The sequence below is a fragment of the Prenolepis imparis genome, unplaced genomic scaffold (genome assembly GCF_030444845.1).
Source record: "Prenolepis imparis isolate NDT839.2.m4 unplaced genomic scaffold, iyPreImpa1.0 SCAF_11, whole genome shotgun sequence".
NCBI classification, from domain to species: Eukaryota; Metazoa; Arthropoda; class Insecta; order Hymenoptera; family Formicidae; genus Prenolepis; species Prenolepis imparis.
In genome coordinates this window covers 3,681,037-3,708,732 of record NW_028141169.1, presented here as the reverse complement: position 1 = coordinate 3,708,732, position 27,696 = coordinate 3,681,037, and the positions used below count along the sequence as shown (strand labels likewise).

Genomic DNA, 27,696 nt, shown 5'->3' with positions numbered 1-27,696 from the left:
GGATTACTATATATTTCCAATTTAAAAAGTAAAAATATGTAATACAATCTATATTCACAAGCTTATGAATATATTGCTAACAAGTATTTATACAGATTTTATATATATATATCTATATTTTATGTAACAAAAATTTTAATATTTTTAATTTTTATTATTTTTCTTAAAATTAAGATATGATATAAAATATTTAAATATTTTAAGCGAGAAATTATATATTGTGTGAAAAATTTTCATACAGTAATAAACTACAAATGAATGTGTAGAAAAAAAAAGAATAGAAAAAAATAAAAAAATTAATGAAAAGAATTATTTGTATGCAATAATGCAAAATGACAAAAATATAAGTACATAATTTAACACGTGACTAAAGCAAGTTTTCTAGACATTTATTATAATTGATGAATATAGAATCGTCAAAAAAAGGATATTTTCTGGTGTTTCTTCAATATGATATATACATCATAGATATCGCAATAACATATTTTATGAAATCTAATTGAAATATAAAATATAATACAACAAATTATATATATTATATGTTCTAATATGCAAAACATATTCATGTTTTGTTATATATATGCTTGGTAAGAAATAGCTTTAGCTATTAATTTTTAAATAAAAAGTTTATGGCATCGCATTACATAATTATTAATCGCAAAATTCAAGTTTTGTGAAATATGAATGGCTTTGGTAATTGAAAGTTGAAATAAACTGTCATACGAATCTTCTAAATAAATAAAGTTAATCCTATTTAACATGTCGATTTACTTCAAAATGTAAATTTATATTGATAATGTAATCTTTATCTATTGTGCAAAATATAAAAAATATTTACACAATTGTTCGTTTTGAAACAAATTATAAATATTTTCTAAAGCTTCTTCTAAATCCAAGTGTTATGACTTACAAGAAAGCAAAATGTGTATACATTTTTAACAACAATTTACAAATTTTTAGTTTGATTCTGATGGAACTGCTGGCAGAACATGCACTTGCTGTGCTTTACTGGCATTATATACTTGTCCTGGACTAAATGGTTCTAATCGAGGACCAGATCCTAAATCATTTTTATTACGGACGATATCTTGAAATAAAAACACAAATAAAACAATTACATAAAATTCATATAACTTAATAGTAATATTTTTTTCAGATTACATAACAAATTATCTTTTCTATAAAAATTTGTTTTTATCAAATCAAGTATAACATAAGTATGTTATGTAAAAATAGCTTAAACTCACCATTCTTCGACTCTGTTGCAGGTATATATCGAGATAATCTAACAACAGGGAGAGGCAAATAACCACTCGTCAGAGGCATTACATCTAACGTAACACTTTGCTTTTCTACTACTTCTAATGATACAATGCCTGCAGTCCGACCACATACCGCCCACATAGTTTGGTCTGCTAGAACCTCATACATTAACTGTGGTGGAGGATTTGGGCTAACACTAGGTAACACGCGCATCACTGTAAGACAGAGATGGCACATACTACCAGCACGACAAAACTCCCCTCCACTACCGCTTGCTTCAACTTTTGAGGATACCGTGAATAAAGTCTGGAAAGTATTGTTAGGAATAAAAGAAAAAGTTAATGTTACATATTGTTCTACTAGGTATACAGAATGTTTTATCACACTATAAGTTACTTAATAAGTTAATAAATTACTTATGTTTCTTTCATATTATAAATTATACTAAGTTTTATAAAAAAAAAAGAAAAAAATGATATAATTACAAGTTATCATTAATCCACTGTTCTTTTATTTCAAATAATATTATTTAAATATTATTTAAATATATGTCATATATTATATATATAATTATAAAACATATTAATCAATGAGATATAGTTATTCTTACCATATAATCAGTAATATCAAAATTGCATCTGTAAAGGCTACATGCTTTCTCAATTCTTTCTAAATTATGTATATGTAATGGATCATCATCAACATGTGAATCATTTAATTCTTCTGTATCACTAACTGATATATATTTTACACGAAAGTCAGTCTTTATTGCCATCGTAGATCTCTCATCTTTTCCAATTTCAAGTTCCCACATAAAGGAAACATTCATTCCATTACCTATCACTAATCTTTGACCCGCAACAGGATTTAAGCTTTTAAAAGTAACGTCTATCGACGTAGTTGTAGTTAATTCAGGTTCAGTTAATTGCAAAAGTTGATTTGTCAAACCAGTTACGACTATTTGAATAAATTTTCTTTGTTTTGCAGTATGAAGTTTCATATTAGACATTAACGGTGGACCAAAATGTAAAAGTATGCTGTCTTCTGAATCCCATGGACATTGTATGTTCAACTGAAAAGAAATTATAAGTTATTTGTAACGTTAGAAATAATTCGTAATCATATTTATAGAAAATATATAGAAAAGAATATAGTGTAATTATACAAATGTTAATTACCTTATGTTCCATAGATGAAGCATCCTTTTTCGGTGGAAGTTCAGCTAAAACCTTTAAATGTATCTTTATAGTTTGAAATGGTTCACACGTTGGCAGTGATATCTCCAGTTCCTTCACCATTACTTTTACGACACTTTGTGACTGCACCGTCAATCCGCGTGATGTGCGTAACTTTAATTTCATTTCTTCAGTTATTTTTGTACTTCCGCTCGAAATAACTAACTCAATATCTTGAATAAGACCTGCCAATAAATCTCTGCCGCAATTTACAGATATCGTCGGCTGCGTCTTTGCTACTTCGTAGCATAATCGTGGATTCAGTACAGATGATAAAAATTCTAATTTGTCTTCTATCACCAATGATAACTGACTAACTTTATAGAGACCCGGTTGATTTACTCTTCTTGTCAATATAAATGTATTTGTACCAGTTTTCATAACAAATTCATCACACGAAAGTGCTTTGCTAAAATCACCCTTTACATTAACTGAAGGTTTTCTATGTTTCGCACTATCCGAACGTCTCACGAATGGCTTCGTATTTTTACTAATAACGCTGGCAGACCCAAGACTCCTATCTTCCTTGTAATCCAAATAACAATATACTTGCAAGTGTAATAAACTAGGATCGAGCAATTTCATATCTTCTAATGTGCACTTTGATAACCTGAAACAAAACAAAATAGAAATTTGACATGTATAAAAAAAGAACATATATAATAATATATATAAATACTTAATATCACAACTGAATATAATATTATAGAATAGCAATATATATAAATAATTTTACAATTTTGCAATCTTTTTATACAATTTTTTTTTTTTTTTAATATCAAGAATTATATGTATAGACAGAAAAATTTCTACATAATGAAGAAAATTTATAAACTTATTTTAATATTTACAATTGTACTGGAGGCTCAACAGGTGCTTTTAATCCTTTCTTTTTATTAGGTATGGATGGCTTTTGTATTTCCTCTACAGATATAGCGGCACTAGTGCATCTTATTTCACGAGGGAACAAACTCTGTACACTGATCTCGATACTAACTACACAGTCTTGTACTACCTTATCCATTACTTTAGCTTCCATACTGAGTATTATAAAAGCACATCCAAGTTCCGTGAGTAATGGTTGAGGTGAGGAGATCATTTTCATATATCCTAACATTTCCTCCAAATATGTATTGCGTACAGTTATATGCAAAACATTTGTACTAGCTATTGCTGCGCATACTTTAGTATATTTCTCGACATCGTCCATTCGTTTATAACACTCTGCCAACTCCAACTGCGTTTGCGCAGCCAAGTGATTCCACCCTTCGTCCTTATAAGTTTTTAAAGCGTCAGATAGGAATGCGACTGCTTTTTGATTTTCGCCGAGTTCGCTGTAGAATCGTGCCAATTCTTTGCCGATTAATCTGGCTGACCGAATACGGCCGACATGCTTGTATGTACCCATGGCTAATTCTGCATGTTCCAAATATTGTTTCTTAAATGCTTCTTTGGATGAAAGTGCTTCCTTTAATTTATCCGTAGGAGTTAACTTTCTCTCCACTTGCGGTTCCGAATCTCCTATACCTGCTATAAGATACACAACTGTATGCAATTGTTCGCTAGTCGGTTCACTTCCCGGCATTAGGCCACATAGTTTTCCTAAGCTTCCTAACTGAAAAAAAGTATACCATGGAAATCAAGAAACGAATCAAGAAATGATATACATCATCATTATGTGTATCATTCTATTTATATATAATTATTTAATAATATTACAAAATAATAAAAAGTAAAGATATATAATATTAATCCTAGTCTCAAATACATAAACTAGACTAGATTATTGATATAGATTTACCTTATCTCTTGCAAGTGCCCACAAGCTGGCCATATGTAAAGAGCATAAATCTAATTGTTGATTATTATCGATATTGTAAATAGATAACTGACATGCTTGCAAGACCTCTAATGCACAGAGAAACGACCAACATTCTACAGCTCCTTCAGGCTTCTGTACTTCTAAGATTCTTAGTTCGCTCAATGTATTATGAACAAATGACAAACATCTTTGTGCAACCTGTATCAAGAATTTTTTTTAAACAAAATTTGCAAAGATATACTTGCATAAAATTTATTCATTATTAATTTATACGAACCTCCCAAGGTTTATTAAACAAGAGTAACATGGCACATTGTCTACTAAACAAATAACTCCTAAGATCTAATAAAGATGCCCTACATTCAGCCATAAGAAACCTTAAATGATGATTTGTACCGTTATTTAAATTCACGCCTCCCCAGTTGTTGAGAGGCATTTGAAATAGATTTAACCACCCTGGAGTATCTACGAACAGTTTATCTACATTAAGGTTTTCACTTTGTATCGATATCCTTCTTCATTGTGTATATAATGTGCATCTTTATTCCAAACTAAACTTTGAAAAAAAAGTGCTATACCTCCTACATTAGAATTGAGCACAAACTGTGTAAAGAGAGCATCTAATTCATCATATTGCACCAATGCTTCATCATACAGACCTAGCATTTGCAATGCAAACGCTAATTCTTCCTAAAACAATTTTAAATCGATTTTGTAATAAAAAGATACAAGTTGTCAAATTTTCAAAATTAGATGTTTCAAAAATAAAGGTTTTAAGCGAGTTGTATAGAAGTGTTCTATTACCTGTAGAAGAAAATAATGACAGAAATTCCAATTAGGATTATTTCGCCTTTCTCTCTGCTCACGTATAATATCTTCAAAGCGTGAAAGAGTTCTATCATATGCAGTCAACATCAAGTGGCGAATACGAGTTATCAAGCCTCTCCATGATTCGGCAGAACGAGATTCTGATTTAATTGGATTAATTACGGCAAAGCATCTAACATAAATATAAAATATAAATATAAAAGTTCCATATTGAAATAAAATTATTGAATTTGTATCAATTACAGTTCAAATCTAAATACCTGTCACCATTTTTGGCAGCAAAGTCACTTCGTATTTTATCCAAAACAGTTGTCCTAGGCAATAGTTTATTAGCCTTCTTTAAATCGTACGTTTCTACTAATACAATCATCCAATCTTGAATGTGATATAAATTTAATATTTTTAACCAGGCATCAATGTCATCTCTGACAGTAGTCTTATAAGTATCAATATCCTGTAAATGGATATGTAATGTATAACATATTTGCTACTGTTGCTAAGTTATTAAGAACATAAATACAACCAGATATTACTAAGCACAAAAACACTTTTAATTTGATATTTGTATATAAATAATTTTCTCTGATAAAATACCTAGTAAAAAAGAAAAAATAATATCTTAAAAATATACAAACATCTTTTTTATTTAATTCACATATATATAGAGCAAGAAACTAATGTCAAATAGATCCTCCCTATAAAAACTTACAGAACATTCAGTCCAATAAACATGAAAGATTGGTTGCTTTATGAGATGCCAATCTTTCTCAGTGGGCAAAATATCTCTGGAAAATGGCACAAAAGTAGCTCCAAGCCTAACTTGTTTAATAGGTCTGCTAAAGGACCTTCGCCATTCTACCGTATCTGCAGGTATAGCTTGGAGCAAACTCTTCTCCAATGTAGAAAACAAGTTCTCATCCCCAGCACCTGTATTACCACACAAATTATTGCATTCCTAATCTATCTACAAGACATAATATGCATAACAAAACAGCTAATTTACATAAATTAGAATAACATCTTCTGTATATACCAATTCGATAGGAACACGTGTATGTCACAAAGTCCATCTAATATTTTTATTATATAAGTTTTTGTCAAATATTATGTACAATAAAAAAAGAAAAAATCGGGAGATATTTAATTGTCTAAAATAATTCAAATAATATTGTTTTTTGCGAAAATACATTAAGCTAGCATATGTTTTCTCAAGACGAAAGAATGATGGAAAGTCGAGCGAAAGCAAAAGCATCTCGTGGCAGGTATCGTTCTGCGAATTTCATCCGAACAATAAATCATCGATTATCGCAGATGATTGAAGAAGAAGAAGGAGAAAAGGGAAGGAACATCGAAGGCGAGAACCGACAGATAGTGAACGTGTCAAATCCGGGGTGTGAGCGAGACGGCGTTGTTATCGGCACAACACAGCGGGGTTAAAGGATGCGGGAGGAACTCACAGGTGACGATCGGTTTGCTGTCCATGGAAATGTTGGGTTTGCGCGCCTCAGCCACGGACGATCCTCCATTGCAATTCATCGTTTCTGAGGACTGACGGTTTACGCCTCGCGAGTCGCGAGCTCGCTGCCCCCGATCGAGCCTTCAGTCATCACAAGTCCACGTCCCTCTCCGCATCGAGAATCCACGTCGTTGGCTGATTCGAGGTTCGTTAAGAGTTCGCGGCGAGCTCTCGGGATTTCGCGACAAATTATTACCATGTATTCAATGACGATTTATCGATAACGACCAAGATGAGACGAAACATTGTACTTCGCACTTTCCAACTCCATTGAGGTTGGAATTAGAATCTTCATTCGGTTGGTATATGCCGTTTCGTATCGATTCGAGCGAAACGAGGATATCTCGCGATATCTCGCCTTGTGTCATCGCGATGTGTTTGTGTCATGTAGTAAGATTGTGGGAGCAATGATGTGTATGTGTTGATGTAAAAGACAAAGGTGCATATTATGCATGTTATATTGTGATCCGATTGGTGACTAATAAGTACTGCGTATCTCCATGAAAATTCTACATACTGTGTATATTTTTATACCAATTATATGTTTATTATAATTCCATTCATACACATGAAGTAAGAAGGCAGATTGCTGTTTAAAATGTTTATTATTGCCGTTTAAAATATTTTTATGCTAACGAATTCATATCAAAAGTATTTTTAAACAATCGCGATGCACCGATTTTTAATGATTTAAAACCGATGTAGTTTGTTCAAACGTTAACCAATCTATGCAAATTTCAAGTACATGTATAACATATATATGTACTGAAATAATTTTTGAAGATAATTTTTTTATGTAATTTTATTTGTGCTTTTATGGCATGCGCATATTTTATGTAATTCCTACTATGTTGATTTTATTCAAAGTAACATGCTTTTCTTTTTCTAGAAATTTGAATCTACGAAAAATACAAAATGTCAAAAAATGTAATCAAGAAAATACCTGGTGATATACTACCCTATTCGAAAAAAGAAAGCCAAGGCTATATCGAGGATGTAGGGAAAAAACCAAAGTTTGAATTGGAAGAACTTTTAGAAAGGCAGAATAAAATTTTTGCCAATAAGTAGGTATAATGTAATATATATTATTTTATATATTCTCTGGATATATTGAATTCTTAATTTATCGTATTGTTTCAGAAATTTTATCTCAAAGCTTCCTGATAAAGGAAAGAAAATTGCAAGCTTCCGTGATAAGTTGATAAAAGAACTTGAGCATAGAAATGAAGTGGAGAGAGCAGCTAATTTGCTATCGCAATTAAATATAGCATCCATAGGCAAAGCAGCTATGACTAAATTAGAATGGACAGGAAAGTACAATGATGAGAGTACAACCAAGATTGTTGAACTAGATAGCGATGATAAGGAAGATCCATTAAAGATATTAGCTCAGGTTGGTTGTACTTTAAATGAAACATTGATAATAATTTTTGTCTACAATTACTGTAATAAGTATAATTTTTTGTGTTCTATAATAGCCTACAGGAACTGGTACTCACAAGAAAAAAATTATACATATAACACGTAAAGAAAGTCTTATCAAGCCAGAAGATATAGTAGAAATTGAATCTTTTAAAACAGACGATTGTTTAGATGTACATGTAAAATATATTGTCGATAAAGTGGAAAAAGCGCAAGAAACAAAAAAGAAAAAACCATTTAAGCCGTACAAAACAACTAAAAGCAATGTACATGATCCAAGGAAAGAGAAACAAAGGAAATTGCCTAAAAACTGGGAAGTCACAGCAGCTACACCACCTCTTATAATTCATGGAGCAACAAAAGTCTTAAGTTTCAATGAATCTTTAGTATTGCAGAAGGAACAAACTAAAAAATTACAGGTATTAAATTTTCTTTTCAAAATTTTTAAGAATCAATTATTTTTATAATTAAATTCTAAATATATATTTTAATATTTGTGACAGGAAATTCAAGCAAAACATGCAATAGAACGTCTGACCAATCAAATAGGAATGCACAGTATTGGTCCTATACCACAAAATATCGGAAATTATCAGTTTCGACAAACGAATAATTTACTTTCTTCATCTTCTTCCGAGGATGAAGAAGAACATGAAGTGCTAGATGAAGAAGATAATGATAGAAGTGGAACAGTGATATTCGTCGTAGATTCTATAGAGAATTAAAAAAATTATACATATTTTGTACATACACATTGCTTGCTAGTTTTAAGAATATTAACTTATTTTCATTAATAAAATTATTTTTTTAATGATGGAATTGTGCATATTTTATTTTTGAATTTAAGGAGTATATTTAAAAGACTTTATTGTTTTTACAATATTAATTATATCCAAAGTCATTAATAATTTTTGTGTATGGTGCTGTGGCGTTGGATACTGCTTCACCAGCCTGTTTAGTCAGTTTCTGCAGAAACAAAAATGCAGTGATTATAGAATTTCAAGTTTTTATAAATAAAAAAATTCTTTAAAAACAAGAGAAATATCTAATTATGTATAAGGAAGATTAATCACGAAGTTACCTTAAGCTTGTTTCTCTTCTGGACTTCAAGGATAGCCCTGACACGCCTCTTGTTCTCTAATGTGCGAACTACAGCCTTGTATTTCCATCCAACTTCGTGAGATAATCTACCCACATGACAGTACTAAAAAAATTAAAAAGTTTTGTATTAGTATAAATATTGTCTCAATATCTTGTGATAAGAGCAAAACTATTCTTTGTGATAGTTTATCGCTCAGTTTAAAGTGGCATCACAAACAAATTTCAGACGCAAATTACCATACCATCATTGCTTTTTCAGTAAATAAAATTTAAATATATAAAGGAATTATAAATAAACTTGAATAAAAACAATCTAGTTTACCTTTCTGCCTGGTTTAAGACACATCACTCTCATGGCACCAGGCACAACAACACGCTTTCTGCGATCGTATGGTGGTGGACATCCTTCATAAACCTTCAATCGTCTGAGAGCATCTTTTCCTCTTTGCGTCTTATGTGGGATCATACCTATAAGAGTCTTTTTTTAATTCTTATATCTTTGCTACATTATAAGACATTATATGTAATCTTAGCCTCATAAATAAAATTTCTGTTCATTACACTATCAGATAATGTAGGTAAATATGTAATCATGTGCAACATTTCTATTTTATGTTATCTAATATAATCTTAACTTACCACGAACTGTTTTCCAGAAAATCTTGCTCGGTGCACGAAAGTGGAATGGGCCACGTGCAGGATTTACATTACATCTCTTACGTAGAAAGGACATAAACTTCAACTTGTTCCTAAAAATAAACGCTATAAATTGTACAACTGCTCATATATCTTCTTATATGTATAGAAAACAAAAGATGATAATAATATATAGTATAATTATTAAAATAAAAGATTATACAATTTAAATAATTAAAAATCTTTTTACAGAATATTAACACAAATATATTCACTATTTAAAATCAGATAGTATTTAAAGAACAAAGGATATACAAACCTGAAGAAGTTGCCACTTATATTAAGTTGTTCGCTACGCACAACGATAACTTTGTTGCCTTGCAAGATGGTCTTGGCAACAATAGCCGCCAATCGCCCGAGTAAATGGCCACGGCCATCTATTAATATTGGCTGAAATCGTAATAATATAATCATAATACAAAGATTTCAATTACAAGAATCAATGTGGTACACGTGCATGTCGCTTACAACATTATAAGAAGTTCAATATGTGCAATCCAAAAAGTATTGTGACCGACATATACGTGGTGCGAAAATATCGGATAAAGCAGATCAAAGATTAAAGATTTCCGAGACTTGTACGATTCGATATATAAACGTGCTGGAATTTTCATTCGATCAACGCCATCATAGACACGTGTACGAGCCGAGGTAACGCAGCTTTTGTATTTTTCCGATAATAGCCTCTTTTTTGGAAAGCGTCGAAGAAGTCACATGTTACTTGTTTAGCTAAGTGATGGTGACCACGTATACGCTCGGCACGAAACTCCTTTTAATCATCTAAAATATCGAATTTTGTAACACCAACCTTCTCACTGAACCCCGTCATTCTGTTGCCTTACCGGAAAGGAGCCTATGTGAAATGCGATAGCTAACGGAAGTCGGCCATAATGTATACAGAATGACCAACTGAAATTTTGATGGTATAACTTTTCCCTAGGCTCTCGAGAAGAAAATTCTCTCTAGGATTCGAAGAGAAATGAAAATGACTTTTTTTTTATACAGCATATATCAATTATATATTGTATTATTTTTTCTATAAATGCAACTAAATGTAATGGAAAATTAATATTCGCGATTTCCAAATAGATCCAAAAGTAATTAAACTGATAAAAGTTTTAGCTCGAGAGAGAGAGAGAGAGAGAGAGAGAGAGAGAGAGAGAGAGAGAGAATTAAATATACATATAAACAACCATATATCCAAATATTTGTCGAATAAATGTTCAAAAATGATTAGTTCTTATAGAAAAAGAAAATGGCAAAGAATAAAGGACAACATACATATTTATGTATAAACATTTCATTTATTTAACAAGAAAATTGGTATTTTACAGAAATTGATTTTATTTCATAAATCAGATGTTTTTATATTAACTTTGACAGAAATGTACTATTGCAAATTTATCCAAATATAATGTCAGCAACCTAACTTTCTCGATTTATCGCTTTTTAATTTTTTTTGTGTTTTATAAGAATGCATTTAAAATTTGGCACTTAGAATAGCATTGTGCATAAGTAAGTACATAATGCATTACAAAAGATATAGGCCTAAGTTGAATATCACATCAAAATGGAAATCAGTTGTTTCATTACCAAAAGAATATCATAAGTTACATGCGCATAGAGTAAATATGTATATGTATTACTTAATATCTCACATTTACCCTGCAGTAAATACATGTTATTTGTGTAATCTATATTTTATTTAATTAATGTAATCACAATTTGTTATACTGCAGACACCTTGTTTTTCATGTATCATTTTTAAGAATACTATTACACAATGCCATATACATATTCCTTTAAGGAAAAAAAAAATGTTAGTAGGAGACACTAATAAAAGAATGTGAATAGCAATCTCCTTTAGACAAAAAAAAAGAAGAAAAAGAAAAGTGTCAAGTTGAGTGTTTCTTCTGGAAAGGATAATTATATAAAAGTTAGCTATATTAGTGGAAAATTGTCATCTTTCAGCAACTAAATATACTATTTATTTCTGAGATTGATTATGCGAGAGATAACTTTATCTTTAGACAATTTTTGTACAAATGTCCTTTAATAAAGTTAATAATTATTTTGTCAAAATACATAATCTTCTAACAATTGTAGATTACTTATTAATTAATCGTTTGAAAAAAGTGAACAAAAATTTGTCAAAAATGAAAGGGCACTTTGCAAGAAGATTCATTGACATCAAAAAACTTGCTATTAGTTTTTCGATTTTCATGAATATCAGAGACCTTTACTCTATTTGTGTACATATATATTTATATATTCCTGTGATTTCGTTTTAGATTCAAATTATATATAAATTATTCCACTAACATAACTTATATTTGTGTCAATTTTAGAACAAAACTATTGGAACTTAGAAAGTTTTCAAATCCTTTTAAAAGAAACACAGTCTTGCTAACTTCACTATCAGCCTTTCATTGATTATATATTTGAACAAAATATTACAAACATAAATAATTAATTTGTTTCGAATTTGTAACATTTTTTTTATTACTTTTAGCAAGCGTTTTTCTTTTTTTTTATTTTTTAATACTTTGCAAAAGATAATATTAAAGATTTTTTTTCACGAGTCTAACACTCATGTGAAATATTTTCTTGTGAGAGCAACTATACGAAAAAATAAGTATTGCTTTTTTTCTCTTTATATGTAGGATGTTATTTTAATATCAGACGTCTATTTTAATGGCTAGCATTCTAGCTAGTTGAAAATATTTTTTAATTGATATTTTTATGTAGCATCTGATAATTCAATGTTATAGAAAAATCTTCATTACCCTCTTCAATTTCTCCATTTTTATATCTAATCATTCTTGCTATATCACGCAGTATAAGATTGTGTTAACAATAATATCCACAAGGCACCATATATTTTAGATTTGTTGATATTACGTGAAAGACTTATACATAGGGCAATGAGTAATATACATTGGAAGACGATGTTGAATAATTTTGACATGATAATATTCACTATGACGTTATCACATACAGAAATATCCAATTTTTAGAAAAATTTTCTTGGATACTTATGATACACATTTCGCGATTACCTCGTGGTTAAAGATTTAGAGAGATCAAAACAAGTCTGCTTAAGACTTTATTATTGCACGTATTGCAATATTTGTGTTTATATAGGAACAATACCCGTGCATTCGCGATACTTTATATCAAAATGAAATATTTGTTTTTGCATGTTAATAAATACAGACAGTAACACTGTCTCCTTCCAAGATGTTATATAATTAATGATTTTTAAATCCTCCAAAAAGAAAAAATATAAAATTAACAGAGGATAGAATTACTTGTAGACAAGTAATTCAACAAATGCTTTATCATGTTCTTTGTGTACCTTGCCAATATAACATGTTGAAAAATAAGTCTTAATATTACAAGGTACTAAGCATACAAGATCTTGGCAGTCTTATTTTACTTCGTTCTATCTTCCTTTTATATTTAGATCATCAGATCATTAAGCTACCAGCATTTAACAAAATGCCTTTCGTTCAATCAGAACAGCTCGTTCATCAAAAGACCTTTAAATATTATTTATCCTAGCTAATGATTATTCATTTCTGTGCTAATCTGGAGAGCACAATTATATCATGATGTAATCAAATGGTATTGTTTTTATCCTGTTAAATATCAAATTTAGATCACGCGTTTTCTGTAGTCTCTCGTATGTTACATTAATTGTCTGCTTAATTCTCTCAAATACATCCGGATCATAGACTGATCTAGCTGTGTTAGTCAGATCAAATGGTTCTACGATAGTGTAATAGTGATAGTTTAATAAGTGTCAGCAAAAAAAAATCCTTTGTTTTTATATCATATATATAAAAAGAATATTTACCTTCAATACATAAATATTTCCATTGATGAGGATCGTTTTTAAGTGACTGCACCATACGACACTCCTCTATCGGTACTTTGCTTGCTAAACGTACAGATATTGCATACTGGCTGAAACTAATTTTTAATAATACAAATTAAATATTATTTATCAAAATAATATATATCTTCTGAACATCGTACATTTGTAAATCAAAAATTACTTACTCGAATTTGGCATAGTATCTGAAAAATTCTACAAGTAATTCTCCGAGAGACTGATGATTCTCAGGTAAATAAACAGAGGATGGAATATTTAAATCTTCATGAATATCAATACTATGAATATCTGTATGTGGACCAAACTTGCCTACAAACATCGAATGTAAGCATGGCAAAACTGGAGGGTTGACACCACCTGTAAAATAGTGTAACTATTTGTATTCTGACTTTTCTGAGAATAGATTGGTGCAAAAAAAAAAAAAAACATTGCAATATACATACATTGTAAAAAATGTATGACCATGAGAACTAAAGAATAACTAGATATTGTCATATTTTTCGCATTATTGATGTCTTGACATTGAGCCCAAAGTTTTATGACAAGTACTAGTGGTCTTACCCTCCAATCAACTGTAAAAATAGGTCATAAAAATAATGACTAAAATATTCCTTTTAACATACTTATGACTAATATATCTATTCAAATTATTAATTAAACTTACATTTTGAATAACAATACAACAATTGTGTATTCCTAATACCAACAGCATTATTACAATTAAGATCGACTTTTAAGTTTTGTTTCGTATGACGAAATTTAATAATGGGTACTTTTGCATGTATAAGTTCGAGCTCTTCAATAAAATCTAGTATGAAAGAATAGTTCATTGTTAAAATATCATATATGTAAAGTTTATTAAAGTAACATTCTTAATATGTATTTCTATATTATATTTATCTTCCTCTTTTTTACATACCACATTTTTTGAGATGTTTTAATATTTGTCCTAAATGCTCTATAGCTTCATATTTTTGATCCATTTCTGTGTGCCTCACTAAAAGGCACATGTCGACATCGCTGTTATCCGAACCAAACCCATTCATTGTTGAACCAACCAAAAATAAACCATATTTTGGATATTGAGCCTATAAGCATCAACATATAAATAAAAAAATTTGTAATTTAAACATATAAATTAACATATAAAATATATATAAATAAGTAATTTAATTAGTATGCTATTTCTAAGTCTCTCTTTTTAAATATTTTAGCAATATTTTATTTTCTATCAATCTTTATTTTGTAATATTATTATTACTTATTTGTTTATTATTTTTGCATCTATTTCATTTACCTTAATATAAATATAAAGATGCTTCCATAACATCATTTTATTTCTGTAAGTAGCTTCAGTTTGTTGATTTGATAGAAATTTTGCCCAGATCTGTTGCGACAGATTATCCCATTTTGATCCAGTCATAATATTGTTTGGCGCAGAAGTTACTTCCACTAAATGAGATCTAGCAAGAAATCTATCAGGCGCTATGAAATATCTAGGAAACATATTGTAATTCGGCAATAAAATTTCTGAAAATTTACGGTTTCTCGAAAACCTTTGAGAAGGTGCACTTTCACTCCTGCCTGAAAAATGAATTCTATTTAATATAAAGTAAATCAAATTATATTTTTTTATAATGTACACATTTTCTGAATTCAATATTGATATATTTCAAATATTAATATAATATAAATCGAGTTCCTATTGTATTAGTTAAGATCGTATTGTTCTCTTTGCCTTTGCTGCTTTTTCGCTACTTATATTTGTTACATGCATCATAAACATGCATCCTTTTTATTTCTTATCTTTTGCTTTCTTGCTCTAGTGTGATCATGCGACAATTGATAATATGTGAATATTGAGAAAACAATACAAGGAAAATGATAATTAAAAGATCCGAAAGAGGATCCTCTAATTCAAACCAATCTGTTAGTACTTACTCTAATTAATTGTACCAACTAATACAAGGATACTCGACACTGCAGATATTCTTATAGATATTAGAGAAAGCTTACCTGATAAATATTTTCTCCTATTCTGATAATTTTGAGCATAAGATCTGGGGGTGGAAACAGTAGTATTGTAATAATTGACAGGTCGTTGATTTTGATAAAACTGTGCAGATGCATTTGAAATGAAGCCGTTTGATGTTGGTTTATTAATTGCTCTATCTGAATTTATCCTATGATGTTTCCTGCGCAAAAAGAAATTATTAATAATACATATATACCAGACCACTCCTCTCTTTTCTTCTTTCTAATAATTAATAATATATACTTGATGTAGATTTTTGAAAAGAAGAGGAGCTGTAAATTAGATAATAAATAATTTTGAGGATGCGTTATATTTACTTTATCCCCTGTTCTCTTAATGAACCTGTGGAATCTCTTTCATCTGAACTCTCTGTTAGACTATTGTCAATGTGGTATTTGTTTGGTGTTGGTGAACGAGAACTAAACCCACTGTCACTATTATATGTCTCATACTTGGAATAAGAATTTCTATATGTATTTCGTCTACCATTTCTGTTGTTCCAACTTGGTTTTTTTATTGAATTATTTATTGTATTTGTAGGCTTAAAGTTATAATTTGGCGCTGGAATAATTGAGGTATTGCTGGATGTGCCCATTCGTCTGTCCCAATTTGCAGAAGACGAATTACTATTTGATTGCATATGTTCTATATGTCGTAATGATGGTACATCATCAACTCCCATTAGTGGTAAATCTAATGAATGGAGTCCTGTCTGAAAAATCATTACTTATATATTTCAACAGGAAAATAAAAAACAATTTCTTTCTCTAGCACACATTCATATTTTAAATTAAATATAAAAAATTTTTAAATATACCTGCATTGCTTGATGTCTGCTATGTCCAGAAATATCTGGAATTCCATACGGTGTGAAATCAGTTTGATGTAATCCATTTATGCTATTGTGAGTATTAATATGCAATGTGTGAGTTTGCGCCGATGGACATTGTCCATTCATTATTTGCACCATCATTTGTGGTTGAAACACAGGGTACATAGTCAATATAGATATAGAAGATACAAGATATGAATGTGATGTCCTTGAATGTGTGCAATTTCTTTGTTTAATTGCTAATATAGCACTTAGTGATCCTCATAAATATTTATAGAAATCAATAGTGTATACAAGGCACACAATGTTGTTTTTGAATCTTGCAAAGTTCTATTCAATTTACATATATATTTAGAAAATCTTGGTTTCTTTTTTTTATTTTCTTGCTTTTATATTTTATCTTTTTTTTTATATTTTTATATAGTTTTGCAAAATTAATATATTTGTATCTTGTGAGATCCACTATGTTAATCTAGAATTTAATAATATACATAACAATTCTACGATAATGCAAGAAAACTGATAATGAAACTAACAATAAGAATTCAAAAGCAGAGACACTATATTTATTGTGTCTATCTTTTGTCAGAAAGTTTTATAGATACATAAACATATATGCATGTGTGGAATACAGAGCTATAGAAATTGTTATGTAAATTAATAATTATATTTAACGAGAAATACTTTCTCTCTCACAGTATTTTGCTAATTTTTTGAAAATTTATACAAGGAAAGTAAATATTTTTTAAAGTCCATATATTTTTGATCAATTATTATCAGATTTTCTATATAAATCTTAATCCAGTTACTCTTGCAATTAATTTTACATGTATAATTTTGCTTGCGCGTTGAATACTGCTAAAGCTTAATTTTTAGATATTTTCAATTGAGATCTAATGCCTTCACTCTTTCAGAGTTTTTTTAGTTATATATAAATACTTATTCTCTATCACAACCTCCTGAAAAAAAACCAAGAAAAATAATGTTGTAACATTTGTTATTATGTAATCCATAAATTATTTAGTACACCACAAATTGTAATAGAATTATCTTACATAAAAAATATGCATCTTTGAATAATAGAATGTCAGATTAATTTTAGTACATGTACATTTTATATTTTATAATAAAATTTTATAATAAAATATAATAACGTGGAAACTCAAAGTTGCAAAATTGCCTGAATATATTCATCAAATCAGATACAAATCAGATAACTTGGCCAAGTAAACACGTGCTACATAACGTGCGCGCACACATACGCACGCATACATACATACAGAAGATGTTAAATATTTTCTTATTCGTACGAGAGTGAGACTTCGAGTCGAGTAAACAGAAATGAACTCGGTACTGCGTGTAAACGTGAAATAAGCAAAGACACTGATATTACCTATTTTCAGTCGCCATGTTGCAGTCAAATTTGCTCTCTTAGAGGAAAAACGGAAAATTTGTGGGAAAACTATCCTTCGTTCCTCCGGGCTTTGGGTTTCCGACTATCAGTCTACCAGTCTGCGTACATACAATGAACGCAATTAGAAATACGATGCAGCGTTATCGTCAACTGCCACCGCGATCTCTGAACCGGCAGCAATTTTACGATAGCGTGCGTGATATTGATATATCGATGACGAATGCCTCTCGCTAATTGACACCGCACGTCCGTCACTATTAACGCAAATCGCCACATCCACAAAAAAAAAACCTAAAACGTTTAAATTTTCAAATCTTTGACGTATAATGGACGACTCTCATTTCACGTGTATGACGGATAAACCGTGAGGCGGCAGTGCGACAATCGACAATTTATCAATTTATGCGCAATACACAAATTTATTAGCGGACATCCACATACATGTCACATGTCTCGTACAAGCCTAATGACGAATTCACATATCGACATGTGTACGATGACTTGTGAATTTTAATTACGACATTTTGTCCCTAGAAATATTCCTCTCCTATTGGATATCAGATATATGTTGGACAAAAAAAAATTACTAAAAAAATTAATAACCAAACTGACGAGATTCGCGCGAATTTTGAAAAATATATAAAGATGTTTATATGTACTCTTGACATTACAAATGCGCTTAATTTTCCACTTTTTTGAAAAATTAAAGAAAAATCATTATTAATTGTACAACAAAATATAATTACTATCTGCATTCATTAATGTATGTATTGCGCAAGCAAATATATTTTATTTTAATATAAAAAATATTTTCATACGTATATGCACAATATCATTTCTATAAAGTATATACATTTTTATTCAAATTACTTCTTACTGAAAATTAATGAAATATTTGTATGTATATATATGTGTGTGTGTGTGTGTATTTTGGCTTGTATGAATCAACAATTAGACATTTTCAAATCAAATTTATTTTCTCATAAGAGGCTTTCTCACAATAAATTTTAATATAATCTGCTATTATATTAGCGGTGCGCTGTTGGTCGGACAGAAGAAATAAAAGAATTTAATGTTATATAATGCAAGTTACATTAATTATTACTTAATCTATTGCAATAATAACAAGAATTCATTACCGCCAGAAGCCAGTACAGACAGAGTATAGAATTAAAAGTAGAAATTCGGAAAAAACAGAAAAGCGATCTCCGAATATAAAAAAAAATCTATACGACATTCTAGTCAGTACAGCGAGTAAAATATTTCGAATGGTAATGAGTTGCTTGTACCATTATTACGGATAATGGCAATGTCCGAAACACGCAATGATATAGTCACATATGATTTTTGCAGCGATGGCTCATACTGCAGTATCTACGCCAAAATACACAAATCAAAAATTTTCAATCCTAAGCTTATAATTATCGTTTTGCACGTTAATCCTTTCGCTACGAGAAAAACCATTATATATATATATACACACACATATATATATATATATATATATATATATATATATACATATAATAACTCATCAAAAACTTTTCCTGTGTAGAGATGCGTTGCAGTTATCAATACGTCAAGTTATTAAACAAATTTCCAGTAATTTCTTAGTCTTCATAGATTTGTACGATAAATACAAATCATTGTAATGTTTTACTATTACTGTATGTGCGATGCAACAAAGTTATACATTTTAACTCTATACATGGAAAAGAAAAGAATAGTATTACTCTTAGAATAGAGTAATGTTTTGCTGCGCTGTTACATTCTCATTTGTCGTTGCGAAAAGATTAAAGAACAATATACAAGATGCGTTATATATATGTAGATATAAAAGAAAGAACGATAATATATTTTGATAAGCCGTGTCTATACCCGATTACATTAATCGCTAAGAATCAATATTACCATGTCACTAAGGATCTACTGAAAGAAAGCAATCTTTTTAAACGATGCGCTCTGTTGACCCCTGCACGGTAAGTATATAAGCAATAGATATAACATAAACAAAAAAAAAAAAAAAAAACTAATCGATATGATCAAAACCACCGATGAATTTTCTCACGATCGGCGAAGACGCCGATCCTCTGAGAAAGGATGTGTCCCACCTCCGTGTGATGAAGTTAAATATGCTGTTGGCCTCATCATACTGTCTGACGAAGATTTAATTGGCGACTTTCTTTTCGACAAAATTTCTTCCCGCCGGAAAAATCGGTATCGACTTTCAATGTGTGATGTACACCCACACATTCGAGCAGTAGCAAGTTCGTAGTAGCGATGTTATCTTTTTCCCAGTTCGAGATGTAATGTGATTGATACAAAGAAATTCGGTTTAACGGAATAGTCTTCTCTTTTCTTTTTATTTCTCTTGTGCTTTCTGTTCGGTTTCTCAACTGTTGATATTTGTGGCGAAGTGGCAGAAACATGTAGCATTTCGGTCTGTTATTGCGAGATCTTCTGTGGCTTATAGACAGCTATAAAGATCCTTATCCTTCAGGAACTTCCTTGCCTTCCTCGTAGTTTCGTCCGATCGTGATGCTACATTGGCACACTTGTTGAATTCGGTCGATTCATGAAACGTATATAATCCATTTTACGTTCCATTCTTTTTTTCTTTTTTACATTTTGTATATATGTATATATATATTTTTTTTTTAATTCTAGCATTACGCGACATCCCCGCGATAAAACGGTCCGGTTTCACGGTGTCACGGTGATTGATAGTTTGTCGTTTGTCGTTTTCCAGGCTGTGTGGATGTCCTCTTTTCGTTCTCGTCGCACTTGTGTGTTACAGTCAGTAAGATACTCATGAGCCTTGCGCATGTTTTCATCCATGGTGGAGTCCGCCAACGGCGAATTAGCTTATGGAACTTTCGTTCTCTCCTTTCATATTCCCCTTTTCTCTCACGTCGACGACATGAGCATATGCTGCAATAATATCGTACTCGATCGTCGAGCCGTTTTACCGTTTTGCGCAGTTAGTGATTTGTGGTTGTTGGTCGAAGAAGAATTGGTCGAATGAGCCTTCATGGCATGGCAATTGCTTTGCTCAGCCGTAGGTAGGTCTCGGCTCAGTAGGGCTGCGAGAATTGTCCTCCGGCTTGCGATTGGCCCGATTGATAGAAACCACTTCGATCGCCCTGATAGGTCGAATCCTGCGACAGCAGACCGTCCATCTGCGACTGGAATTCACCAACTGCGAACGAGTCCTGGGAGAGCTCCGCTTGACTGAGACCAGGCTGTGAGAGACTGAAACCGGGCTGGGACATGCCTTGAGTCGTGCCCTGAGTCAGTGGTAGACCTGGTTGGCTGTACGGCTGCGTGTTTTGCTCGGTTTGACTGTTCAGCTTACCCATACGCGGACCAGACTTGTTTTTCACCAAGGCGCCAGCGGTACCGCGTCGATTTCTCTGATTCTGACGCGCCTGCAATGCCTGCTGATGTTGATTGTAAAAGCGTGGCGGCACGTGCTGCATATTCAAGAATACACCCACCGGTACCGCCGCGTTGTTCAGCGACCCGTGTTGAACCCGTTCCGGGCTGATAAAGGCGATGGTATCGTGGGTACGACTGAACATTTCAAGCGGCATGTTTCTCTGATAATACGGGCTGTGATTCTGCGAACCGTTCACCTGCGTGCCGGAGCGATCGTATATTGATCCGGGGATCAGGGCTTCGCGCGCATCGTACATCGACGTGGACATGAAATGCGAACCTGGATTGGACGCGTTCACGAGTTTTTTCGGTTTGGCAAATTGGATCATGGATTCCTTCAGATTGTTCAACGGTCCTTCGACCAGCACCTTCTGTTCTTTGTAAAAGTTGAGCAGATGATTCCAGAGCGGTTGCTTTGAAAGTACCTTAGGATTTCCTACGATGATAATACCGTATTTTGCGCGAGTCAGCGCCACGTTCAATCTTCGGGGATCATTCAAGAACCCGATACCCTGATGTTCGTTTGATCGTACGCAGGACATTATTATTATATCTTTCTCGCGTCCCTGAAAAGCGTCCACGCTCGCTACTTCAATTTCCTGATACAATTTCGAGTGCAAAGAACCTTGATACTGCATGTACTGCACAAGATAAGCCCGCTGACCTTCGTAAGGAGTTATCACTCCGATCTGTTCCGACTTTACGCCGCAACGTAAAAATCGCGTCGTTATCTTTTCCACGTTAGATGCTTCAGTACGATTCAAATAGGATGTTCCGCTTCCAGCTATCTCTTCTTGACCTTGCGTAACATAAAAGAACATTGGTTTATCTTGTGCAGGCCAGGGAAAATCAATCTTCAGTAATTTTCTCTCATCAGCACAAACTCCATTCTGCAGAGAACCTTCGTAGAAGAAGTTAGATGGGAATCGCGAGAGATCAGGATGCATACGGTATTGCACTTCCAAACGGAAGGGTCTAATTCCCAGTACCACTAGTCTTTCAAATAGAGATTGTGATAGACCAGCTCTCGCGGCTTTTTTACACATCACCACTGGACCCAATTGACAGTGATCACCAACGAGTATCAATTGCTTAGCTCCTAAAACAACAGGTACCATGCATTCCGGTTCGGTAGCCTGCATGCTCTCATCGATAAGTATAGAATGGAACTTTAATCGGTGCAATCTGGGATCACCAGCGCCTACGCATGTGCAGCAAATTACATCTGCCGCTTCTAGAAGCTCCTTCTCCGCTGCTTTCTTCAAGATTCTATAGCGTTTTTCATCAACGCTCGAAAGTTCGCCTGTCTCATCTTTCAATTGTTGTAACTTTTGCAATTCGGTGTTCGTCTCCATATTCTTTATCTGATTATGCAGCGCGAGGAAGCTCACTGGTGAATCAATAGCCTCTCGTGATTTGGCACATAATCGTACGACTTTCAAATTTGATTTATGTATCTTCTCGGTTAATTGATCAACTGCAGTGTTGGAGGGAGCGCATACGAGAACCGGACCTCCGTTTTGTTTTACCAATTGATAAACTATGGTAGCACTCGTTACGGTTTTACCTGTTCCAGGAGGTCCTTGGATCAAGGACAAGGGTCGTTGTATCGCATGTTTTACGGCGTATACTTGTGATCTGTTCAAATCGGGTAAATTCGGCGCACTAAAGTGCTTAGGGAGATGACAACGGAACAAAACTTCTTCTACTTCATGACCCAGTAATCTATGATATATGTAAGCCGATACGGAAGTGTCATCAACAGCAAACTTGCGTAATGCAGACTGCATTCTACAACAGAAAATAAAGATATTTGTTAAAATCATAAAAATCACATAGAAAACAATATCAATATTCTAATTTTATTAATGATTCTTACCTATCAAAACTCGTACTCTTCCAAATAAAATCAACGACAAAGTTACTGATGCATTCTATTGGTGCTCCCGAATTATTTTTCAGCTCAATTCCGACTTCTTCTCCATAATTATCCGGGATCTTAATCACATGTCCAATGCCGGACCAAGGCTTATGAAGTTCTCCCAAGTAACGGAGTCTCAATTCATCCCCATGCATTAATTTCATGTCACCATCGGTTTTAGCTAACATAAAATATGCGATAGTCTTCTTGTTTAATCCAATATCCCATCGTACTTCAATATTCTCTTGAGTTTGAGATTCTTTTAATCGTTTGTCATAATCGGCTTCCAATTTTACAAGTGGACCAAAAATATTTTGATATTGATAACCATCTTCATAGCGCAACAAAACTTGCTGCGGTTCCTCATCCACTCCAGGCTTTTCAAGATCTTGGAAAGTAGCATCGACATTGTCTCGCCATAATTCCTCCAATTTATTAATCTGCTGTGCTGAAATCTGTCTAGCTCTCAATTGCTCTTGTTCAGATGGTATCTTCACCAACCAAATTAGAAAACTACGATCTTCAATCAAAGGCTTCCACTGCTCTTGATCCCTGAATATTTTTAAAAAATATTAGTACGCATATACAATTATATTGAAACCATTGATACTTATATGTGTATATACATATAAATATCATGAATAAACCTTCATCATCAATAAATTCTTTATATGTTATGTATAATTAACTAAATTCAAATTTACTCTTACCAATTCATATCTTTCAAAGAACTCTGTGCTGCACATGGTTGGCGACAAAGTAGTACGACCACAGAATCAGCTCTGGCAGGAATAAAACCCAATACAAAAACATTTCTTGTAGCACAGGAATAACATTCCAAAACAGTTTCCCCAAGAGGTCCATCTCTATAAAAGCAATATTAATGAATTTTTATAATTAAAAAATTTGATAAATAAGCAGATTTGAAAAATGCTTCAAAAGATGCTTGTTTATATCAAATCTGTGTGTTTATAATGTATCTCTAGATTTTGTGATACAAATATAGGAGAATATAAAGAGTAAATCACCTATGTAATGTAACTTCCTTATGTTTAGCACGAACAAGATGATTGATAATATGTGATCCTGATGTATTACCACGTCCATTACAAAACCATTTGCGGCAAACATTACACATAACCACGCATGATGCCTCATGGATACCGCAGTATTTACATGCATGTTCAGGTAAATCACGATTATAATATGCTTCCTCTTCCTCTTCCTCAAATTGCAACTCGGCAAGACTTTGAGCTGCTCCAGAAATCTTTAAATCCAACGATGCACTACCATTTGTTCCATTTACCTAAATAACAATGTAATATGAAAATTATAAAAAAAAATTACTGATAAATGACTTAAAATTTATAAAATATTTCTAGAATTCTTAATGTTTGTAAAATATGTTTGAAAACAAGTATTTCAATGCATATGAGTGAAAAAGAATTTTCGTGTGAAAATAAAACTGAAAAAAACCTAATCTTTTCTACAAAAAATAGCGTGCAAGATGTTATGATTTTATTCATTTATAGAAGAAATCAGTTTCTTAGACAAAAATAATTACTCATTAAAGAAAATTATCATCAATCACTCTCTCTTATCTAGTGTCGTTTTAAAGTCAAATACATATACTATGACTGATTTTCTATTAAATCGTTACATCTAAGATATAACAATGCAACTTGCATAACTTTGCAAAATTCTGGCGCAAACTTACAATCTCGCGTTCTGATTACAAGAGAGAAAGAGAGTGAGAGAGTGAGAGAGAGAGAGAGAGAGAGAGGGAGACGAGCGATCCACGCGCGACAGATGCGGAGGATGTGGATTCATCTCGTTTCCTCGACGAGCGATTTAAAGTCATTTCGAGGCGCTCGCTGGAAATCTGCAAGATTTCAGTATCGAGAAAAAATGCGGGGTCACGGAACAAAGATAAGAGACAAAGCGGAGAAAGTGGCTTTTGTTGCCGCACCCCTGGTGCGAGCGCGCAGCGTGAGGTTAGGCCGCGTGGCCATGAGAGCCAAAGAACGTACTTGCGCTTAAAAATTTGGGCTGAGATAATCCTATTGACCAACGATACCGAGCATGCATGAATGTTCGAATATTCGAATATTCGACTTGACCGCGACTGACCTGAACGGGTTGACTGGACTGTGTCTGGGTCTGGGTCGCGTCGTGCTGCGAGGCCTGGGTCTGACTCTGCGAAGGCAACGTGAAGTCGGTGAAGTCGAACTCGCTGCCCTGGGTATCCGCGCCGATCAGATCCGTCTCCTCGGTGTCGAGGAACGTGAGGGTCTGGCTGCTCGGCCCGTAAGCGTCCACGCTCATCCTGGACGATCCGCGCTCCTCTTTTCCTAAACTCTCTGCGACGTTCACCCCCGCACGGTACAGAGAGAGCGTTGGGTGTTAGCGGTTCGCGCACTGCCGCTTGTCCTTTCTCGAGAGCGACTATACGCGAGACTCGCCAGACCGAACGTACGCGTATCAATGAACGTATACGAGCGGATACGCACGAGAGTAACGAGCCGCTCACTGAGCCCAGTTGCAAGAATGGATCCGCCAGCTCGTCGAGCACCTACGTCGTACGCTGCTGTTCCGCGACCCACCTAAGGACACCGAGACGACACACAACTGGACGAAACTTTCTTCTCCCGCACGCGAGAACGCTCGTCGTATGTTACGTCATCAGCTGATCAGCACGAGCGCGTCGGGAAGTGGCGAGTGAGTGAATAACCAAGTGGACGGAAACAGAGTCCTTAGGGCGACTTTATATAGAGATAACCTAGCGCGCGCACGCTAATGGTCCCTCGTCACCCTCGTGACTATCGTCGACCAATGGCGAAGCGAGTTTGCACGCCGAGATCGGTAAATGATTGGACGGAGTTAATGCGCGCGGTCGTGTGCAGGCGGCGACACTGTCACAGTTTCTCGCGAATTCGAAATTCATCACCGGTCACCGGAAGCCATTTTTACGCAACCGAACTCCAGGCGCGCATCCAGCATCCAGAGCGAGATAATTAATCTTTCGGTTACTTCGCGCTCATCTCTTTCAGCCTAACTAACATCGAAGAATTGAATTACGCATCTTAGGACACGGAACGATGCGGAGATGGTTTTCAAAAAGGTAAATTTACTACACCTTTCTCTCTAAATCTGTATTCCACGCGTGTCCTTGACCAAGTCGAAATTTACCGATTCGAAATCAACAACGAAATCATTGCGATCAGGTGCGAGATACATATATTTGTTAATTACAGTACACATCAATCATCAATCTCGAGAAATTGATACCCCCAGTGTCTCACGATGTGTTTTATGATGCAACGCGACGATGATCGATGCAGAGCACCGCGCGGTTATATTTCCACACATACACAAGGTTAGTTTCTTTTTTTAATTTTAACCGAAACGCTAATCTAATCTGATGAAACGTATCGGTCTACATTATTTTTGCTGATATGCTGCTATTATTAGACCTGTTGTTTCTATCACTTTTTTTCTACTTTCTTCTTTTTATAGGAAAATTGTTAAAAATAGATCATTCATGGCACAACACACACACACACACACACACACAGAGTTACTTATTTTCAGAGAATATTCACTGAAAAAAATTTGATCTCTCAAGCTTAATTAGATGTATAATTACATAAATTTCATAATTCTTTAGCACTACCCAAGTAGCAAAAAAATACATAAAATATGTTTAAAAATAACTCATTTTCAAAGACATTTTAAAAATGTTAAAATAATTGGTTAAATCTCTTTTTATTCATTAAAAAAATGTTTATTTTAACGTTAATGTAATACAAATATTTATTTAACATTTATTAAATAGTTAATATATTTAATTAATAAAATATTAATAAAATAAATATTTAATAAACGTTAAATAAATATTTATTTTATTAATATTTTATTAATATTTTATTAATGAAATATATTAAATATTTAATAAATGTTAAATAAATATTTGTATTACATTAACGTTAAAATAAACATTTTTTTAATGAATAAAAAGGGATTTAATTAATTATTTTAACATTTTTAAAATATCTCTGAAAATGAGTTTTAAACATTTTATATATTTTTTTTTGCTATTTGAATAATTTAAATTTTCATTATAACTTGCTTGCAATATTTAACAACGTCTATATATACAATTCATAGTTTATCTTTTTTTTAGAATAATTTCAATTAATGGCAGCAAATCATTGAAAATAATATAACAATACGTAAAACTACGTTAGATATATCGTAAATTTAATTATCACAAAA

General features: G+C 32.7%; 6 protein-coding genes across 15 annotated transcripts in view; 2 read left to right on the top strand and 4 right to left on the bottom strand.

The window, feature by feature from the left end:
* Positions 1-203: 203 nt before the first annotated feature.
* Sidl (SIDL trafficking protein particle complex subunit 10) lies at positions 204-6,737 on the bottom strand. Of its 2 annotated transcripts, none has more exons than XM_083049230.1 (12): positions 6,606-6,737; positions 5,858-6,075; positions 5,409-5,602; positions 5,125-5,320; positions 4,899-5,010; positions 4,598-4,800; positions 4,300-4,518; positions 3,350-4,113; positions 2,442-3,108; positions 1,874-2,335; positions 1,248-1,569; positions 204-1,087 (listed from the first exon to the last, which is right to left on the bottom strand). In XM_083049230.1, exons 1-12 carry the CDS (start codon positions 6,682-6,684, stop codon positions 957-959), a joined length of 3,567 nt encoding a protein of 1,188 aa, XP_082905356.1. In that variant the 5' UTR covers positions 6,685-6,737; the 3' UTR covers positions 204-956. The 2 variants fall into 2 exon arrangements, with proteins under 2 accessions (XP_082905356.1, XP_082905357.1); XM_083049231.1 differs by having other exon boundaries at positions 4,598-4,785.
* Polr2m (RNA polymerase II subunit M) lies at positions 6,671-8,905 on the top strand. 6 transcript variants are annotated; one of them, XM_083049235.1, is made up of 5 exons: positions 6,671-6,809; positions 7,554-7,728; positions 7,805-8,057; positions 8,143-8,505; positions 8,590-8,905. In XM_083049235.1, the coding sequence occupies exons 2-5, from the start codon at positions 7,580-7,582 to the stop codon at positions 8,809-8,811; spliced, it is 987 nt and encodes a 328-aa protein (XP_082905361.1). In that variant the 5' UTR covers positions 6,671-6,809; positions 7,554-7,579; the 3' UTR covers positions 8,812-8,905. The 6 variants fall into 6 exon arrangements, with proteins under 6 accessions (XP_082905361.1, XP_082905358.1, XP_082905360.1 ...); XM_083049232.1 differs by lacking the exon at positions 6,671-6,809 and adding an exon at positions 6,823-6,962; XM_083049234.1 differs by lacking the exon at positions 6,671-6,809 and adding an exon at positions 6,951-7,078.
* Positions 8,906-8,936: 31 nt separating this feature from the next.
* On the bottom strand, positions 8,937-10,798 carry Rpl13a (ribosomal protein L13A). Its single transcript, XM_083049239.1, has 6 exons — positions 10,692-10,798; positions 10,143-10,273; positions 9,827-9,936; positions 9,510-9,655; positions 9,168-9,290; positions 8,937-9,052 (listed from the first exon to the last, which is right to left on the bottom strand). Exons 1-6 carry the CDS (start codon positions 10,710-10,712, stop codon positions 8,969-8,971), a joined length of 615 nt encoding a protein of 204 aa, XP_082905365.1. The 5' UTR covers positions 10,713-10,798; the 3' UTR covers positions 8,937-8,968.
* A 422-nt stretch (positions 10,799-11,220) lies between these two features.
* On the bottom strand, positions 11,221-18,520 carry LOC145942664 (poly(A) RNA polymerase gld-2 homolog A). Of its 2 annotated transcripts, none has more exons than XM_083049600.1 (11): positions 18,042-18,520; positions 16,634-16,668; positions 16,134-16,528; positions 15,798-15,976; positions 15,079-15,365; positions 14,701-14,869; positions 14,446-14,589; positions 14,225-14,353; positions 13,949-14,138; positions 13,743-13,858; positions 11,221-13,654 (listed from the first exon to the last, which is right to left on the bottom strand). In XM_083049600.1, the coding sequence occupies exons 2-11, from the start codon at positions 16,637-16,639 to the stop codon at positions 13,488-13,490; spliced, it is 1,782 nt and encodes a 593-aa protein (XP_082905726.1). In that variant the 5' UTR covers positions 16,640-16,668; positions 18,042-18,520; the 3' UTR covers positions 11,221-13,487. The 2 variants fall into 2 exon arrangements, with proteins under 2 accessions (XP_082905726.1, XP_082905725.1); XM_083049599.1 differs by having other exon boundaries at positions 11,222-13,654; positions 16,634-17,607; positions 18,042-18,519.
* Positions 18,521-19,017: 497 nt separating this feature from the next.
* Positions 19,018-26,209, bottom strand: Upf1 (Upf1 RNA helicase). Its single transcript, XM_083050623.1, has 5 exons — positions 25,552-26,209; positions 24,450-24,727; positions 24,132-24,287; positions 23,380-23,973; positions 19,018-23,291 (listed from the first exon to the last, which is right to left on the bottom strand). The coding sequence occupies exons 1-5, from the start codon at positions 25,744-25,746 to the stop codon at positions 21,137-21,139; spliced, it is 3,378 nt and encodes a 1,125-aa protein (XP_082906749.1). The 5' UTR covers positions 25,747-26,209; the 3' UTR covers positions 19,018-21,136.
* A 196-nt stretch (positions 26,210-26,405) lies between these two features.
* Gli (carboxyl ester lipase-like protein Gli) overlaps positions 26,406-27,696 on the top strand; it is a 33,841-nt gene continuing 32,550 nt past the window's right edge. The window contains exons 1-2 of one of the 3 annotated variants that reach the window (XM_083050628.1): positions 26,406-26,542; positions 26,676-26,797. The gene's annotated coding sequence lies outside the window, so the exon portion shown is untranslated. The remainder of the gene's footprint in view (positions 26,543-26,675; positions 26,798-27,696) is intronic. The other 2 variants (XM_083050629.1, XM_083050624.1) reach the window with 2 other exon arrangements.